Here is a 17,928-nt window from a genome sequence, read left to right as displayed (position 1 = left end):
TCTTATGTGGCCTTACTTTCATTTCCATCAGCTGCATGACCTCAGGGAAGACCTCGATGGAATTGGAGTGGGCGATGAGCGTGTGCATACGCCGGCAGTTCATGATGGTGGTGGGCACAGTTTTCAGCGTGTTGCCGCTTAGGTCCACCTCCTCCAGCTCTTCCAGCTTGGCCATTTTGCTGGTAGAGTGAGGACAAAGTATTTATATCATTGATCCAACTTTGGTATCAGTGAGCGTTTACCTTGCCGGGAAGGTCTGGAGGTGGTTGTAGGCCATGTGAAGGACCCGAAGGTGCGAGTGGCCTGTGAGCATGGGAACGCACTTGTCCGTCAGGCGGTTGTTTGTCAGATAGAGCTCTTGCAGGATGCTGTGGCTCTCTTCGGACAGCGTGGAGGGAGGCAGGTGCTCCAGTTTATTGGCTGAAGCATTCACGCATCGTAAACTGGAAAACGCAATGACAAGATTATGACAAAGGAAGTCACACTGAAAATTCTTCTCATTCTTGCAGCTACCTGACACATTTGAGGAACAGGTTGCAAGGCAGCTCCACCAGTTGATTGTGGTGCACATCCAAAACTTCCAGCAGGGGGCGCTCCACCCTTTCAGGCAGCTTCTGCAACTGGTTGTGTCCAACGCTCAGCTTCCTCAGGCTGCAGCTGCATAACAACCTGCGGCATCAAGCAGCCGGACCCAGATGGCTTTGTCAGAGAACCTCCAGCATACGCATATATGGGAGGTATGCTGCATACAAAGGGACTTCTACTATTTGGGGGAAGCGAGTGTCTGATGTGATTTATGACCCTCGGTGCCGCATTCCATTTAGAGACACTCACCGCGCTGGGAGCTCGCCGACCAGGTTGTGGCTGGCGTCCAGCACTTCCAGTTTCTTCGCTTCGCACAGCCAGTCTGGCAAAGACTCCATAAGGTTCCTTCGGAAGGAGCGAGGGGGGCAGAGGAAAAAAAAAAACGGGGCGATGATGATGACAAATGGTGTGCAGTTTGTTAAAGTGCGGCAGCTAATATTTCTTCCGTGTGTGCTTAATTCACCACGGTGCCAAGAGGAAGCGTTTTCAAGGCCGAGATTCTGATTAAGTGCTTTGAAACATAAATCCAACTCGAAGATTACTGTCTTTCCCACTGACCTCACTTTCCACATTTCACATTAAAGGTCATTTTATCTTCTTGGCATTTTTCTCACCGTGAGATGTCCATGTAACTAAGATTGGAGGGCACGGGACTGACATCCAGGCTCTGCAGCTCTGCGGGGAGAAACGCAGACCCATTAACCTACAGCAAGGACGTCTACAAAAACAGGTAGCCGGGAAAACGGACGGGAGACGCGCCACGTTACATATTCAAACTGCTCGGCTGGGTCTGAAAGGAAGGAGGAGCTTGGGACCCACCGTTGTTGGAGGCGTAGATGCCCTTGAGCAGGCAGCCCTTCACCTTGAGGACGGCGATTCGGTTTCTCTCGCAGTGAAGCACCTCCAGGCGGGGAAACACGGAGGCATCCAGCTGCGTCAGCCGGTTGTCCCTCACGTCCAGCTGGGTGACGTGCCGTAGCAGGTCAGGCTCATCCGGCACCATGTTGGAGATCTTATTCAGCCTGGTGGAACACAGAACGCGTGTTCAAAAGCGGGCATATTAGGTGTATAAACATTTTTTAATTGCTTGTATACAAATACAAATCGTCGAGTGGCTGCCAAACACATCGTTCATACTCCACACCCTAAACAGGAAGCCACCTGACTTTTATTAAATGCAACTAGAATGAAAATTTGAACCTAAAAGCTCCCGACGGCGAGCCGAACACGCGACCCACTAGGCCGCCCCGCCCTGTTTAAAAACCCGTGATTCAAAAAGTACTCCGATGCTGACGTGCACAAAAGCAACTGCCCTATAAACACTTCCACGTGAGCATGTCGCAAGCACGTTTGTTTTACCGATTCTTTTTACTGATTGAGCAAAGTTACAAGGAGTGAGGCATTAACTTGCAAAGAGTGCAAGTCATTGCAACTTAACCTATGGCGGCCAGACAGCCGTCGGAGACACGACGAGCAAATCATTTCCTGATTCTCGGCGGTCTGGCTTCTATTTCTTACCATCACGAGAGGCACAATCAAAGTTCAACCTCTACCTGAGATCGACGTGTTTGACGCGGAGCAGCCGGAAGTTCTGCAGGGTGAGCGTCTCCAGGTTGTTGCCGGCCATGCACAGCTTCTCCATGCAGGCCAGCCGCTCCAGCACCTGCGGCACGTGGCCAAACTGGTTGAAGGAGAGGCCCAAGTACGAAAGCCTCTGGAGGGTGCCCAGCTCCTCGGGGAGTTCCGTCAGGCTGTTGCCGTCGAGCAGAAACGTTTGTAAACTGTGTGGGTGGGGGTGGGGGGATTAATGAAAAGAAACCAATGATTAGTGCCCATTAAGCAATGAAATTGCATGAAACGACCAGCAGGTGGCGTCAAGCATCCAAGCGGCCACTTCTGGTATGTGCAGCATACAGGATCATTCCGACAGATTAACTTCTCATCGCACTCACTCATGCGGCCTGTGCGTGCCTTTATGTTCGGGTTAAATCAAAGCCGTCCGAGTGCAGCTGCTGAATCACGCCTCGCTAATGGCAGTGCTTCTCAAATCTCACCTGTCTGTGAATGACTCTGTGATTCGGGGCTACGTGCGATGACTTTTACATTTTGCCATGATAAAAGCAAGGCTGAAAACTTTCCAGACAAATATTATAAAGTGAAAAAGGAAAACATGGGCGCAGCTGCTCTCACTTCCAAGCCAAAAGGTAAGCAGAGCTGCAACGGCTTTGATTGGATGAACAGATTTGCTTTAAATTTTTGTCTGTCACCCTAAGTGCATATGCAGAATTTCAACAATCCTTGCGTGACTCAAGAAGACACTTCTTCCTTAACAAAATGAAATATTTCACAAAACACGTTGACACGCAATCCGGTTATCAGTCAGTGTTAGGTCACATGGTCACGCCAGACAAAACCTCAACTAATCCCATCTGACATAAAACAACAATTTGATTTAAGAGGCCTGTAAAGCAAAGCAAAGCGGAGTGCTACAAGCAGGCAGTGAGTAAACGCATCAAACAGGCCGAGAATTAATACTTTAAAAAAAAAAAAAACAAACAGCAGAAACGGACGTCCGAGGGGGCGGGGAAGACGACGTCTGATTGCCACAAAAGGGGCCGAGCGTGTTGGAACTAGCGAAGCGCCGCACGGCGTTTGCACTGCCAGGTGCTTGTTACTAGGTAACAGCTACATTTGACTATGTAAACTTTGGACGCCCGGGGGTCAGGTGAAAAGTTCAGCCACTTTGAAGCTCGCGACGACCTCGCCTAAGTTCTGTCAATAACAAAAAAAAAGGGTACTTCAATAAATTGTCATTTTTTCTGTTTGTGTGCGCCACACTGTTATGTTTGACTTTTCGCCCTAAAGACCAAGGTGACTTGCACCTTAGTGTTACCTACTTGGTCATGGCCCCCACGGAGCCGGGCACAGAGGGCAGGTAATTGCAGCTGAGGTTGACCTCGGTCAGCGTAGGGATGTCGCAGATGGCCAGCGGGAACTGGCTGAGGTGGTTGTTGGACAGGTTGAGGCTCCGCAGACGAGAGAACCTGAGAGACACCACACGGCATTAAGAGCCTCTTAATGGAGACTTGCAGTTTAGCAAACACAACCCTGACGTCTGTGTTGTCTATTCAAACCGAGAGCGCTGACATTTGGAGAGGCGTCCCAAAGCAGAAGGGTGACCTTCACGTGGGGTGACACTGTTTTAACTCACATACCTGAAAAGAGGCAAGTTGTTTAAACTGCCCACAATGGATTTTTTTCATCCCACTATTTACATACACACACACGAAGGTGACAAAAAAAACAACAAAAAAAAAGGTCTGCAAGATTGATCAGGGCTGGCAAGTCATTCCTGCTGAGGGTGACTCCTGCAGGCATTGTGCGTGTGTGTGCGTGTCATTCAGCCATTCCATCAACCTCTGCAATCTGCTGAGTAATACCCGTATCACTTTCCTACTCCTCTGCTCGTCTGTCCTATCATGCCATCATCTTCGAACATGCGCCAGCGTCCTCTGCGTATCCGTCTGAAGCCGCTCGAGCGATTTTATCTCCAGCAACGAGTTTATGATCTAACAAATCTGTTTGTCTCTGAGCAGGATTAAAGGACAGTTTGACAAAACTCAATGGGGGGGTGGCATGTCCTGTGGTGGAAGAAACCATTCAAATGCAAGAAGGGGAGAGACAGGGCGTATTTCACTTGGATTAATAAAATAAAATATACGCATTGGATGGGTGATAATCAAAATACACAACTTGGCATTCATCACAATTTTTAACCAGCACGTTAACAACTTAACCAAACAAAGTGGAATTTGCGTTGGTAAGCAAACAAAACAGACGATCATCAATATTTGTACTGCACTAAAAGTGAATTTGCATGGCCGGTGAGGAATGACCTCCGGCTCAGACAGGCTCACAGATGCATGCTGGGAACGTTTGGTGCCAAAGGAAACGGCCAGTCCGATTATTGCCTATCTGATCTGCCGCTAAGTATTTGGCCAGCAGAGCAAAGACGGCGGCAGAGAGAGGAGACAGGCGGCGGGTCCGTGCATGGCTCTCCCAAAAGTGTGATGTTACACACACACACACACACACACACACACACACACACACACACACGCACACACGTGCAGTGCTTGTGATTTCTTTTTTTTTTCCACAACCCCAAAGACAGCCTTTCACAAAACAGACCCAAAAAAGCACTCATGCACATGCTCTGCAAAAATAATTCTACTCTCAGCTAAACACGTCTTTCTCTTGACTGACCTCATTTTGTGTCATCGCGCTGAGTCAAACGAGGACGAGTCCACTCACGTTTGGCAGCGCTAAGGGGATGTTTCCGCATTTGGCGAGCGCGGAAGCTGCGCCTCGCCCACAATAAAAAAAAATGAAAAACTGACTGTAATTTCTCGCACAGGGCTACGGTCCGATTGGAAATGTTCCGCTTCTGACTTCGGATCACAGAAGCCCGACTCGTTTTCGCAATTTGATCCGAAAAAAGCAGCACGGGATCGTCCGTTTCCACAAGCACAACGGCGCTCGGGCATTTCTGTCATTGCATTTGAACAAGAAGACAAGTGTAGCCCACGGACACGTACTTTTCCTCTGAGAATTACGAGTGTTCTCTTTCTGCAAGCGATTCGAATCAACAGAAGCCGCCGGCAATCTTGAGCATCCACGTGACCGACCGCACAATCACGTGAGCTATACTGTACTTTCTCGGAGCGCCGCAGTACGCGTGCAGCAGATGGTGGCTGTGGCGAGAGGGAGTCACATTAAAAGCGCCCCCGCTGATGAATATGGCCTTCTGGGATTCTTTGGCTCTGCCTGCTACATTGCTAGCCTCTTTGGCCCCTCATTCCTGTTGTTCAGACTGCAGGTGGGACACCTTAGTGGTCCAAACGGGTCAGTCACGGTCTGCTAAACGGAATGCTATTATGCTGTGCTGTGAGTGACTTTTTTTTCCCCCATCAGACAAATATTTGTCTTAGTTTTGAGCAAGCTGATGAATGCTAAGTCGTACGAATGCGGTATACCTCTGCAGCTGCTGCAGCCATTGGTCAGCGGGCAGGAAGTTGTGTTTAAGGTTGAGATGGGTGAGGTCGTGACTGTAGAAGAGGTTGGGGGGAAGCTGTTCCAAGCTGCAGCAGGACAGATCCACAGAGTTGATCCTCTGCGACACCATCTAGAAAGAGGCCGGCGCGTGGGAACAGAGACGCGAGCGGTTAAGGGAGATTATAATCTGGACAACGCTGCGCGCATGCGGATTAGAGCTGAAGGGGCAAGCGGCACCAATCGCTTTCCAACTCGCCGAGAAGAAAGGAAAAGCGCAGCGGGTTAGTTCAGTGACCTAACGCATCATCGTGTTAGCTGGCCAACTGAATGCGTGCGCATGGCTTGCTTCTTGGCTAGCACATCAAATACAGACAGCACCGGACACTTGCTTGTTCGATAGCAAGAATTGGACCCAGAAGAAATGGACAAATTCTATTTTAGTTGTTGTGAAACTGAAAGGTATGAGGTGAAGTTTTTCTTATCATATTGTACTGAGCGCCAAGGGGAGATGGCAGATAAATAAAAAATATATCTATCTTCAAAGCTCATAAATCTCTAAGGGGAAGTTCTCCCTCAGGGCGGACGTCAGAGTGAGGAGGCGGCGACCTTCATCAGTTGGCATCTTTGAGTCTCGCTCGAGGCAGTGCTCGAATGCAAACCGGCCGCTCTCCAGCGAAGCCAATTTCACAAACCTTCTAGTCTGAAAGAATGTGCTACTGACACCTACTTGGACGTCCGACGTGACGGGGGGGCAAAGTGTATGTGGTCGCGGCTTGGCAGGCGGCGCCTCTATGCAGGCTTCTATTATGAGTGTCCCTCTGGGTGCTGCTGACATGCACGGCCCGATTCATATTTAGAAAAGAGGTTTTCTGGCTATGACCTACTTGAGTTCAAATGAGAGAAAGGAGAGGGAGCGAGCGAGGGAGGGAGGGTGATGCCAACCGCGAGTTTCACACTTAAGTGTGGACCGCGATGAGGTACGCTCACTTTGCTGCGCTTGCACATGCCGTGTAATCGTTCCTGTTAGCTTTTTTGGTGTGCGTGTGTTTAGTAATGCGGTTGGTTGACCCGTACGTGAAGCACACGCATAATAAGCACACATTATCTCACGCTTTTACCTTGGCGGCATGTCTGTGCCAGCGGAGGTGTTCCGTGAAGCTGTCGAAGCTGACATAGTACGTCTGACTCTGAGGCCCGGCCGAGCTAAAGGCCAAACAGTGATTGTGCTTCTTTACTTCCTCGACCTGCAGACAAAACACGCACACGCACAAAAACAAACAATGAGAGGTATGAGCTACTCAAATGGCCGGTTAACGTGCTCAAGACGAAGTTATGTTACCATAAGGCTTTGTCATTTATTTTTGTTATTTGTATTCAGTTTGAATTGATTATCGTGGCGAATGACGTCCATAAAGGTTAAACGTGTTAAACATTTCCAACGGAAAATCCTTCTGTATGTGTACAGTTCAACGGAGTGTAACCGTGCCACCGACTCGGTCCGTGAATGTGGTGCCAAGCGCGACGACAGTCTGGTAGGAGGCGAGCCGTTGTTGACAGAAACAATTACTGCGTGTGTCGAGATGTGACAAGAGTTTTGGTAAATTCATCAAGGACGAGCGTTGAGCGTATCTGTTAGGGAGAACGTACTTTCCCTCCGATGAGCGGCAGGATGTGCATCTTCCCCGTCTGGCTCTCCTTGACGGAGGAGACGATGAGGCAAGTGCCGCAGAGGATGACCTGCCGCCTGGTCCAGCGGTTGACGGGCAGCTGCAGTTTCCCCTTGCGCACGTTGTACATCCCCGACAGCTGCACCCGCTCGGAGCTCTCGATGTTTTGGGGCTTCCCTGGAGCACGAGAGGGAGGAGGGAGGGGTTGAGTAAATGTCCATTCTCTGGCCGAGAACACTGTACGAGATTAAACTTGGCAAGACATTTGTTGATTTCGTAGACGAATGCAATTTGAGTGCCACAGTAAATCAGAAAATAAAAAATGAAATATAGGCGCATAAAAACACATCACGTTTGCACCTGCGTGGCAATTAAGGATCTTCCGGGAATGCGGGAGGAGGCTGCATTAGCCACAAAACCAGAAGACCATACAAACTACACGGGAAGGCCACCATAAAAAATTTAGCAATAAAAAAAGGTCACGAAAATGATAAAGGTCTTGAAATGGTGATTGTAGGAGTATTGAAATGAGTGCACTAAAGGTTAACCACTCGCGGCATATCAGAACAATCCCCTGACTTAGTCAAACAGTACATCAAAAAACGCAACTCCTTGGGGGGTCAGATCATTTGGAACTCAAGCAACTTTCCATCCATCCATTTTGTTTTATGCGGGCTGCAGCCAATCCCAAACGACACCCCAATTAGATGTTGACGACGGTGGTCAACTTTTAAGGTGGAGCTCTAACCGCAGCAGGGTTAGCATTCCAGGTTAGCATCCGAGCTACATTCATTCAGCGCAACCGTAAGCCTCGCATGTCCTACTTTGAATATTGCAATTGAATAGTCTGGATTTGACGAGTATAATCTCCCATCCAGTGCCAGGTACACTTGTGCTGTGATCTGGTGTCAGTCACCTCGCCGAGCAGCCCGCCAAACCCGACAATCAGGTTTGCTTATCGGACATCCTTGTCAGACTCGCGGCGCCTTATCGCCGTGTGGAAACATCCACCTGCATTCACTCAAGCTCCACCTCCTCAAAAAAACTTTCTTGGGGTGCCTCCACCATGTCCAGTCTCTCTGTTTGGTGTCTATTTTCACGAGTGGTGTCGTACTCAGCAATGTTTAAAAATCATTCGGAGCAACAGTTTATGTACAAAAATGTTGCGCAATCCCCCTGACCTCTTATTCTCATATATTTCACCTCAGTGTGAACACAAATCTGTGTGTGTGGGGGTGGCACAAAAATGGGTGAGGCTAAATTATGGGAAAAGTTTGAGAGCTGGGCCACGTTCATCGCCGCTTGTAGCTTTAATTGTGGTTACAATTATTGAATGAAATCGATCGCTGATTTTGTTAAAGTGTTATTTGTGATCACTGACCTTTTGTCCGCCAATCTTGTGTTTGCAGCAAAATCAATTGCTTAGTTTGCAGGAAGCGTTTGCTTTGGCTTGTCCAGTGGATAACGTGACATGTCGATTGTACACGTTGGACGTTTTGGTGCTTCCACGGCAAAGGTGGAGACGTTGTCCCTAGTCTTGTATCTCTCCAAGTAACGCCGCACTGTCAATTGTCAACTCTTGTCTCGCTAAAAGCGGTTCGTGATTGCTGCTGCGCCGTTATTTAGTTGCCTTTCTGAAACAAGTGGAGTGTGCAGGAAGCAAATGATCTTCAGCTTTTCTATCTGCTTTTAAGGGCCATCGCAAGTGCCCATTTGCCAGCATGCCCTACGAAACACTGCTTTTAGCAACTAGCTAAGCATGTTTACATTTTTGATGCGATAAACAGAAGCGGCGGCTCCCTTGGATTTGATTCTAAATACAGTCGACGGCAGGTGGTCCGAACCCTTCTCACATTTGAACTTGGGGTTTGTGGTGTTTACCACAGGGCAGGATGCTGCAAGTAGTTGACCACTGGGCCATGTGCATATTTGGTTCTGGTTGCTAAGAAACAACCAGGCGCCTTTTTATAAAGTAGTTACAGCCCTGGTACAGGTATACGTAATTTTGTGGGCTGGCTGTCAGTACGGCACTTATTTGCCAATCTGTCGATATCTTAGCTATGCCGATTCTTAGTCAGTGAGTAAGCAGCCTGCCTAGCGCCTTCTAACTTTGCCATAAGGCAGAAGTAACCAGCGTGAGAACTGCATGTGAGGCATTAGACAAATTATTTAAAAGCTTTTAGCCTCAATATGTCACATGGGCACATTTTGTGCTATTTTTAGGCCCTTTTGTTGAAACGTGCCATCCGCCAGCGATGCCAGCGAAAATATGCTCCTCGATTTCTTCTTAATCGTCGCTAATATGCGCAAACACGCACTAACAATAATCGTTGTGTCCGTCTCAATCGGCCCTCCTAAATGTTGCTGGAGCGTGAAAGTCAAAGCCTGCCTGCTGCCTGCGGAAGGACAAACTTTCCAGTTGTGTGGGGAGATGGGAGGGACGCCCACGTGAGCATCCTGTTTACACTGCTGGAGGAAGCCAATGGAGGCTCTTGTCTTAGCTCAGACGTCAAAAAGAATTTCTGTAGTCCACGTGCGACACCTACGCTGAGAGTATTTTAAGACGACATCATGTTACTCATGCTGGGCATCCCATTGTCTTGGAAGGATGCAGCGGTAAGACGCAGAGCTGGGTGTGTGTGTGTGTGTGTGTGTGTGTGTGTACTGGACAAATCTATTCCTAGACAGACTATGACAGGAGTGTGTATGTGTGTAGGTGTGCATGTGTGTGTGTGTGTGTGTTCCTGGGGATGCTTCCTTCCTTTTCCACAAGTTCAGGATGTGGGAATCTATACACGCTCACTAAAGACGACATCACCAACTACTGGCCAAAGGCGAGAGATGCGGTGGAACTTGAGGAGGCGCTTGACACAGCTGCCTCACAGTTCTGAGGCCGAATTCCGGCTGACTGTGGAGTTTGGTTTAAAATGGCAATGGCGCGTGAGCTCGACTTGAATGACAGTTAAGGATAAATTAATTAGCGTTAGATTGCTGGACTAGAAACACAGATGAGCACGATGTCTTCAACACGTTGCCCCACTGGCCTCGATATCTGTCATTGTTAGCAATCGGTACCCAAGGCTGACCTCCCTCCCGCCATCCATCCCTTCATTTACCAGATTCTGTTTTTTTTTTTCCCCACACTCTTGAAGTTTCCCGGCGATAAAAAGGACACATCCTCGATTCAATCATCCCGGGCCTCGCTAAATGCAAGCTGACATCGGCGCACCTCGGCTATACGACGGGGCACGCGGTACTGTGGGCCAGCCGTGACCCACATAAGTCACGGAAACACATTTGCAGCATCTATAGCGGCAGACAGATGTGAGGAATCCCAATAATCCCTCAGCCTCTGTTCCACTCTTCCTAGTATTAGCAACTTAATCAATCTATTATATCCATAGCTAGTGGATATGGCTTGGTTCAGGAGCCATCAACAGGAGCTTATGCTAATCAAGAGCTCAACCCCTGCTAACGCTGAACTGTTCAAATGAGGGATCAGTGCAAAACTGGACACTAGGACAGAACGGCTGCTCAGTATCTGCAAAAAATGCCGGTACCTGATGAAAAGCATGCAACTGGATTTTCAGTGGACACAATATATTTGACTAAAGGTGACAACAATGTGGGAAAAAACAGGCACAGATAAGACAGAGTGAGAGCAGTTCCTGTGACACAAATAGCTTGCCCTGCACTTTGGCGAAAACACACACACAGACACGCACATAATGTCCGAATTGCTCTACAGGACCGCCGAGCACGTTGGCGGAGAAAAGGACCGTTTGCCACCATCACAGGTGAAGTGAGCGGCCATTGTTACCGTGGCACCTCCTTCTAGCCTCACGTCGCCTTTTACCCTTCAGCAGAGACACGCTTTCAAAATGTGACAATCGATCCCGAGGCGCTTAAATGCCACGGCTTCGCGACAGATGATCTTGAAAAGTAAAAGCGCCAGACGACCTCACACTAAGACGGCGGCAAAAATTAAGAGTGCAAAATATTGGCTAATAAATCTCTCAGGGTGTAAATGCTAAAAAGTAGCATTAGCATTAAGTAGCAAGAATTTGTGCTACGTCTCGTGATGAGCACGAGGTCACTGACTGGATGCCATATGCATCTGCCTGACTCCATCTGTTTTGTGCAGCTTCACGCGACTTGCATCAAAAATAGCTTACGTGCATATTTTTAGCCGGCCGAGAGCGCGCCTGTGAAACGTTTGGCGACCTGTCTCGTGGAATCACCAATGCTGTCTGGAGTGATCGCCTCCGTACAATTAAATTCAGTAATAGTAAAAGTATTGTTGAAGTGACAGCTTCCAAACTCATGACAGCAGATTCAGGTCAAGGTTAACTCGACTGCAGTGAGTTGAAATTCCAAAATGGATCACGCACACCAAATTATAATCAAATGTAAATCTCGCTTTGTTTAAATGGCAACACGAGCAGTTGATTAGCTCGCTGAGCTCCTCGTTACGGCCGGCGTTCATTGCGTACGCCATTAATCGAGCAAACAGGATTAAATTGCGCCGCAGTTTCGTGGTTAATCCACATCGGCGGATGCGTGTTAGGGTGCGAGGAGACGACTCGGTTGGCAAATTCAAACGCTCTCGACAATGAGATGATTTGCGATAAGATGACGGGAAGTGTACGCGAGTGGAAAAAGCTTTGTGACATGAGCGTTGGCGCTGCTGTTTACTGTCACGGAGGATCTTTCAGCTTGAGCGCCTCGACCGTTGAGTTGTGTCATCGCTTGGCTATTCGGTTCTCAACGGCCATATTGATTGATTTTCTTTTTTTTTTTTTAACCACTTGCAATCAATTAATGAGTTGTTGAAAATCTTTATTTTGTTAGTCTAAAAGGAGCTGCTGATGAGCTTTTTGTCGTTCGTGTTAACTGAACCGACGTGGACGCTAACAAAACCACTGTCGGTCAAGTGAAACAAATCCTGTACCGGCATTATGCTAATTTGTGTTGACACAGCACACTCAAATGTTTATTGACTGTAATTATGACATCACTATTTTGGTACTAGACTCGGGCGTGTTCCTACATGTACAAATTCAAGTTACATCGCCACAAAGCGTCATGATGAATCCAGTACGGTTTGACATTTAGCTATTTAGCGCTATAGCAGCTGTTCTATCTTATTTTTGCACGATCTCTAAATCGCCCACAAATCAAGATAACCTGTGGCCAATTGGTGTTCCAAAGCAGAAGCGGGAATGCTAGTGAAAAAAGGCCTCGCCACGAGGTTTATCAATCAATATTCCGCAGCTATAAATCTTGACAGAAATGACTTTTGGCGCTATACGGTGAAAGCCGCAACGCCATTTAAGTCTGCGGCCCCGTCCTTCACACCTCTTCTGTGCTCCATGAACATGCTTTATCAAGTAATTCGATCAATATTTGCTAAAAATAGCCCCAACCTCCGTGCTTAACAGACGTTCCGAATTTCAGGTGTTGGCATAAAAATTTTTCCCGGTTCCTCTTCAGTGATTCCCACAGTGGGGGGCGGATGCTGACGTACATGAATGTGTGCACGCCCCCCGCCCCTGCCCCCTCCTTACACAGAGCCGTCCCCCTTCCCCCTAAACTCCACTCCTGCTGCTGTTATGTAACGTGCGTGCGTGTTACGAAACCTTACACTGGAAAACACGAGCCTGCTGATCAGCCAGCCACTCGGAGAGAAAGACTCGCAGTAATAGAAGAGCTGCGGGGGATTTTTCGACCCCTCCCCACCTCCTTTTGTTCAAGACATGCTGATGTCACCCTGGTGAACAATGTGTGCGTTGCCTCACACGCACACCCACGAGATGCATGTGTCTGATGTATGGCTGTGAAAGCGTGCAAAGCTCATCAATGAAAAATGAAGTGTGTTTGTAGAAAAGTATGCGGATATAATGCGGTGGGGTGGTGGGGCGTTCAGAGCGCCTACTGCTTTTTGTGGCAAAAGCGATTGATTGGAATAATGAATGGGGAGGCACGTAAACAAGGTGAAGTCAAGCAGAGGTGGTCAGTTCTCAGAAAGTGCAGCGCAGTAAACACTTTAATCGCATTAACTGACTTGCACGCACGTAATTGTAATATTGCTTCAATTTTGCCCTGCTAGAGGAAAAAGCACGACGCTTCAAATTTAGATTTTTTTTTTCCCCCTCCTTAAAATGTTTGGACATTTTTTTGACGAGTTGGGCTCCAGTTTACCTGGGACAGAAATTACAAAAGAAGAAATAGATTTATTTTTTGGGGAATAGATTTGTCCATTTTTAGGCTTACAGTCCAGTTGTCATGTAATTATGTCAATATGTACTATTAATATATTGGGACATGCAGTGTGAATCCACCCATAGAATATCTTGTGTACTCACCGACAAAGCCCACCAGCGTTTACGTAATACAGTGTAGTGTAAAATACAGCTCAAACGTTCAAAGTTGTCAGCGTGCGCATTTCACTCCTTGTGAAAGATGAATTAGCCGCACTCACGCACACACAAGAAGTGACTTACTGTTGTGTGATTGCAAAGCAGGCCGAAGATCCAGGGTGGCCTGTTACATAACGTGCGCCTCTCTTTTTCCCCCTCACACACACACACGGAACAAGACTCGCTGCTTCTGCCGTCAAATTGAAAATATGAGCATGCAGTGATGCTGCTATCCATTTTCCTCTTTCCGCTCTTCCTCCTCACGTTCATATTTAAAGGTTTCACGTGTCAGCCGCTATTTCTAAGGCAAGATACACACGGCGTGACCTCATTCTTTGTACAAAGGCTAAGAAGCCCCGTTTGGGAACATGTCACAATGTGTCCTTCGCGACCCTAACCCTAATCTTGACCTGCAAGAAGTGGACAGGTGATGCATGACACCGTTATCGGCGCGCCCTCGGTCTCGCTTATCACCGAGCGGCTCAACGGGTGCACGGTCGACAGCTACAGGTCAGCGCCATCCGGGCACAGGGTGGCACACACACTCGCTTAGACTCATGAATGATGCAGCGCCTGCCCTCGGGCTTCCCGCTTTCTCGCTGACACGTGAGGACACATAATCAGCCGGCGGCGCGGAGAGAAGCGCACGCTGCGAGGGCTTCTGTGACCTCGGCTGCTGTCGAAGCGGGCCCAAATTAAACGGCGCAACAGGTGAGCAAATTAGGCCGAGAAATGTAATTAATAACAAATTTGTGCTTGATTAAATGACATTCACTGCGTGGAAGAAAAAAAAAAACCTGGCAATTTGGTGTCTTAATCTCGATGGGCAAAAGCCTGCACGACAGAGCGCGGGCGGGCGGACCTCGGCCAAGGCACTAATGGTTTCATTGCAAAATCAATGAGCAAACACTTCTGGAGCTTTCCATACAACTAATTACAACCTGACCTGATGACATATTAGCATGCTACGTATTGTTTAAAGCTTTTGGAGAGTGTGCGATGGCACGGCAAAGAAACGGTAGCGTCATCTTAAGATAGAGTGCGGCGTACCCCCTCTAGATCCTGCGGTTGGGGCTTAGTGATGCTGCAACCAAACACCCCTGACAGAGACCCCCCCCCCTCAGGAAATGCAGCAGGGGATAAAAGGAAAGCATAGCGGCATCAGAGCGGGGCTGACAACGGCAGCCTCTGATACGCCGACTAAAGAGGCGAGATGAGAACGTTAATTGGGAGGCTGGTGAGCGTTTGATGTGGCGGGCATACACACTTGCGACCGAGCAGACACTCCCGACTGTTTTGTGGCCCCGGGTTTCCCTGTTCCTTTGTACCGAGACAGCTGGAAATGGTGGAGGAGGTTTTACATTCAGTCATTACTGTGCCTGCTCTCTCGGGGGGGATTTTGTTGATATATCTACAGAGGTTAGGCACCAAGTCCCGCCCATAATTTCATTACTTATAATAGTGAGACAGCAGAAAATAGTGAGATGTTCTAATTATAGACGCATCAGGGGATGTGCATAAAAAGAAGGCAAATTATGGAGCTGTTGCCAAAAGCAACTACCTACAAAGGTGGATGGGCACCGGTCAAAATTGAAAGGAATCTACTCTTCTTCTACTCTAAAAAAAAAAATGCATTCCTGTACTCTGATCTGTATGTGAGGTAACAAAAATAAACTCTATTGATCTGCCTGTCCAGAAATTGGACAAAAGTGTGTGCAATTTGTTGTCTGTAACCTGGCCAGCCCTGGCAGCATTTCCTTCCAAAAGCATTTGTTCAAGGCAATCTTTTCTCTGATCAACTCACGGACGCCCCGCTGATTTGTGATGCCTTGTTGTTAATAAAGCGAGCGAGAGGCCCGACTTCAAATTCTCCCGAGAGATCCGGCGAGAAGCGCATCCTTGGTTATCACTTGTACTTAACCTCTGACGACGCTCGATATCAGACGCTGTGACTGGCAAACTGCATCGAATGCTCCATAACAAAGTTAAACACAATTTTTTTTTGGGGGGGGGGTTTCCGCAAGAGCTACGATCCACTCCGTCGTTGTCACGCATCGGCGCGCATCTGCAATCCGGTAACTGCTGCTACCAATTGGGTTCTTCTCTAATCCCGGCAGAAGGGCACGGTGCTGAGTAATCAGACCCCGCATCTGTGCTTAAAGCTACAATCAGTCCCGACTAAGAGCCGACAGAAAGGCCTTTCACACAAGGAGGGCGAAGGAGGGGAGCGAGCGAATGAGAGGAAGAGAGAGATTTAAAGAGCTACTCCCCCCCCCCCAAACGACTAGTGAACGAAACGGGGGACTGCCATGTTGTGGCACATTCCCGCGGCCCTGCCGGTCGGCCCTCCCTCCTCCTTTCTCTTTGTTTTGTTTCAAATGTAACAAGGCCTGGAACAGTGGAGAGCTGAGGCGGGCATCCGGGGTGTTTTGGCTCGCCGTTGTGTCACATGCAGGGGCCATGTGAACGCCGTGCCACACGGACGGACAAGCGGGGGGGGGGGGGGGAAAGAAAGGACTTCCTTTCTTTAATGAGGGACACTTGAGAGCGAAGTGATCCAGATCTGGGTGATGCTAAAGTTAATGGCAAGCAAGTGCAGCTCTTTCTGCATTTTACAAGCGTCCGTCCGTCCAAATGTAATGGAGCGGACAGGCAAGCCTGACGCTACAGTTGTCTGATTTGCATGCAAATACATTCCCTAAATGTCAGATTAAATGCCTTCTCATCATTTTTTTAATCAATGCTAGATAACTTCCCGAATGGAGTCAACACAAAAGTAGGACAAGTTATACGACACGCGGGTTGTACTTTGCTCCTTCCTTGGGTTCTTTATCCTGTCATGTTTCCGTTCACACGCCGGCCAATGAGGAAGTGTCATTCCTGTATTTCAGCATTCTTTGAAAGAGACGACCTTTGAACCAGGTGATTTGAGAGCTCCAAACCCCTCCCAACTTGTGTCCGAACACGAGGTTTAAAAAGCTTATCTCGCTGTGTGCAGACAACACACAAAAAAAAAAAGATTCTGTGAGAATTTGCTGAACAATCCAAGTTGTTAAGCATCGATTTGGGCTTGGGTTGAAAGAATCGGCCTATTATTGGATATTTATCCTGTGGGTGAAAATTGGAATGGCGCATTGACGCACTTGTCTTGCCTCGGAATTTTTGGTCGCCCCCCCCCTTTCACGGCGAGCGCTGCAGATGTTGCGTGGTATTAGGCTGTACTGCGGCTGATCAAAGCGGCGGCGAGCGAGCCCCCCTGCTGACCTGTCCCTAATCCCCCCCCCTTCTTGCGTGCAGCCGAGGTGGGGGGCCGGTGCTTAGCTCAGGGACAATGGGCCTTTAAATGCCTGAAGCACTGAATTACCTGGCGCATGAAAAGTGTGTTTCAAAAAGCTGCTTTGCCTCTAAAGGTGGATGAACCGATTATCAAACGAATCGTCTCGTATTTTAATAATCGTGTTTAGACACACACCTCACTTTGCAACTCCCACAAACTGAGAATGGCCGGCGGGTGGGGGGAAGGCACCATCAGTTCATATCTTTGATCAATATTTTTTTTTTTAGGTGACCGCTGATTGTTAGGGATGAAGAGCAAGTTGCAATAGAGAGATAGGGCGAGATAAATGAAAAGTGTCAGCTGGTGTGCAGGAGGAGGAGATCTAAGGGGCGAAAGCGAGATTGAGGGAGGGGGATCCATCGATCGAGGGAGCGTGAGGGGAGTAGAGCATGGCGGGTGGGAGGATTTCAGCCAAGAAGACAATCTCCGTTAAACAGAAGAGTGTTCCGCTCCTGGCTCTCGCTGCTACGAGCGGACACCGCCGCCACCGCCGTCCTCTGGGTAGACGGTGACGCGTGTCCCGCCCATTTTACCGCCCGTGGCTGACGTGTTAAAGGATGAGAAAATGGATAAAGACTCAGATGTCAATAAAACCCACACCAGCACGGTCAGAACACACAAATCCACATAGGAAGTCCAGAGCCGAGATCTGAACCCCGCGGCTCCAAACTATGAGGCAGAGGTGCTAACCACTACTGCACCATGCTGCCGCCTACACACGCTTTAATTTGGAAAACAAAAAACAAGTGCAGAGAGACACCAGCGTATTGAGTTTAAGCTCGGGAACGTGTCAAATCTGATTACATAATTACATAATGACTCAGCAATAGAACGCCCATTGGATGTCAGGTGAGGACATGGAGGT

At 48.4% G+C, this 17,928-nt stretch overlaps 1 protein-coding gene across 1 annotated transcript in view; it reads right to left on the bottom strand.

The window, feature by feature from the left end:
• The window catches only part of phlpp1 (PH domain and leucine rich repeat protein phosphatase 1), a 28,649-nt gene that overhangs the window by 4,378 nt on the left and 6,343 nt on the right, over positions 1-17,928 (bottom strand). Inside the window, exons 2-12 of the mRNA XM_049746967.2 lie at positions 7,288-7,484; positions 6,759-6,884; positions 5,622-5,770; positions 3,483-3,629; positions 2,139-2,366; positions 1,405-1,607; positions 1,200-1,260; positions 835-930; positions 514-669; positions 243-443; positions 17-179 (exon numbers count right to left, since the gene is read on the bottom strand). Coding sequence (XP_049602924.1) covers positions 17-179; positions 243-443; positions 514-669; positions 835-930; positions 1,200-1,260; positions 1,405-1,607; positions 2,139-2,366; positions 3,483-3,629; positions 5,622-5,770; positions 6,759-6,884; positions 7,288-7,484 — 1,727 coding nt within the window. The remainder of the gene's footprint in view (positions 1-16; positions 180-242; positions 444-513; positions 670-834; positions 931-1,199; positions 1,261-1,404; positions 1,608-2,138; positions 2,367-3,482; positions 3,630-5,621; positions 5,771-6,758; positions 6,885-7,287; positions 7,485-17,928) is intronic.

This window comes from Syngnathus scovelli, chromosome 17 (assembly GCF_024217435.2).
Source record: "Syngnathus scovelli strain Florida chromosome 17, RoL_Ssco_1.2, whole genome shotgun sequence".
NCBI classification, from domain to species: domain Eukaryota; kingdom Metazoa; phylum Chordata; class Actinopteri; order Syngnathiformes; family Syngnathidae; genus Syngnathus; species Syngnathus scovelli.
This window is presented reverse-complemented; position numbering and strand designations above follow the sequence as displayed.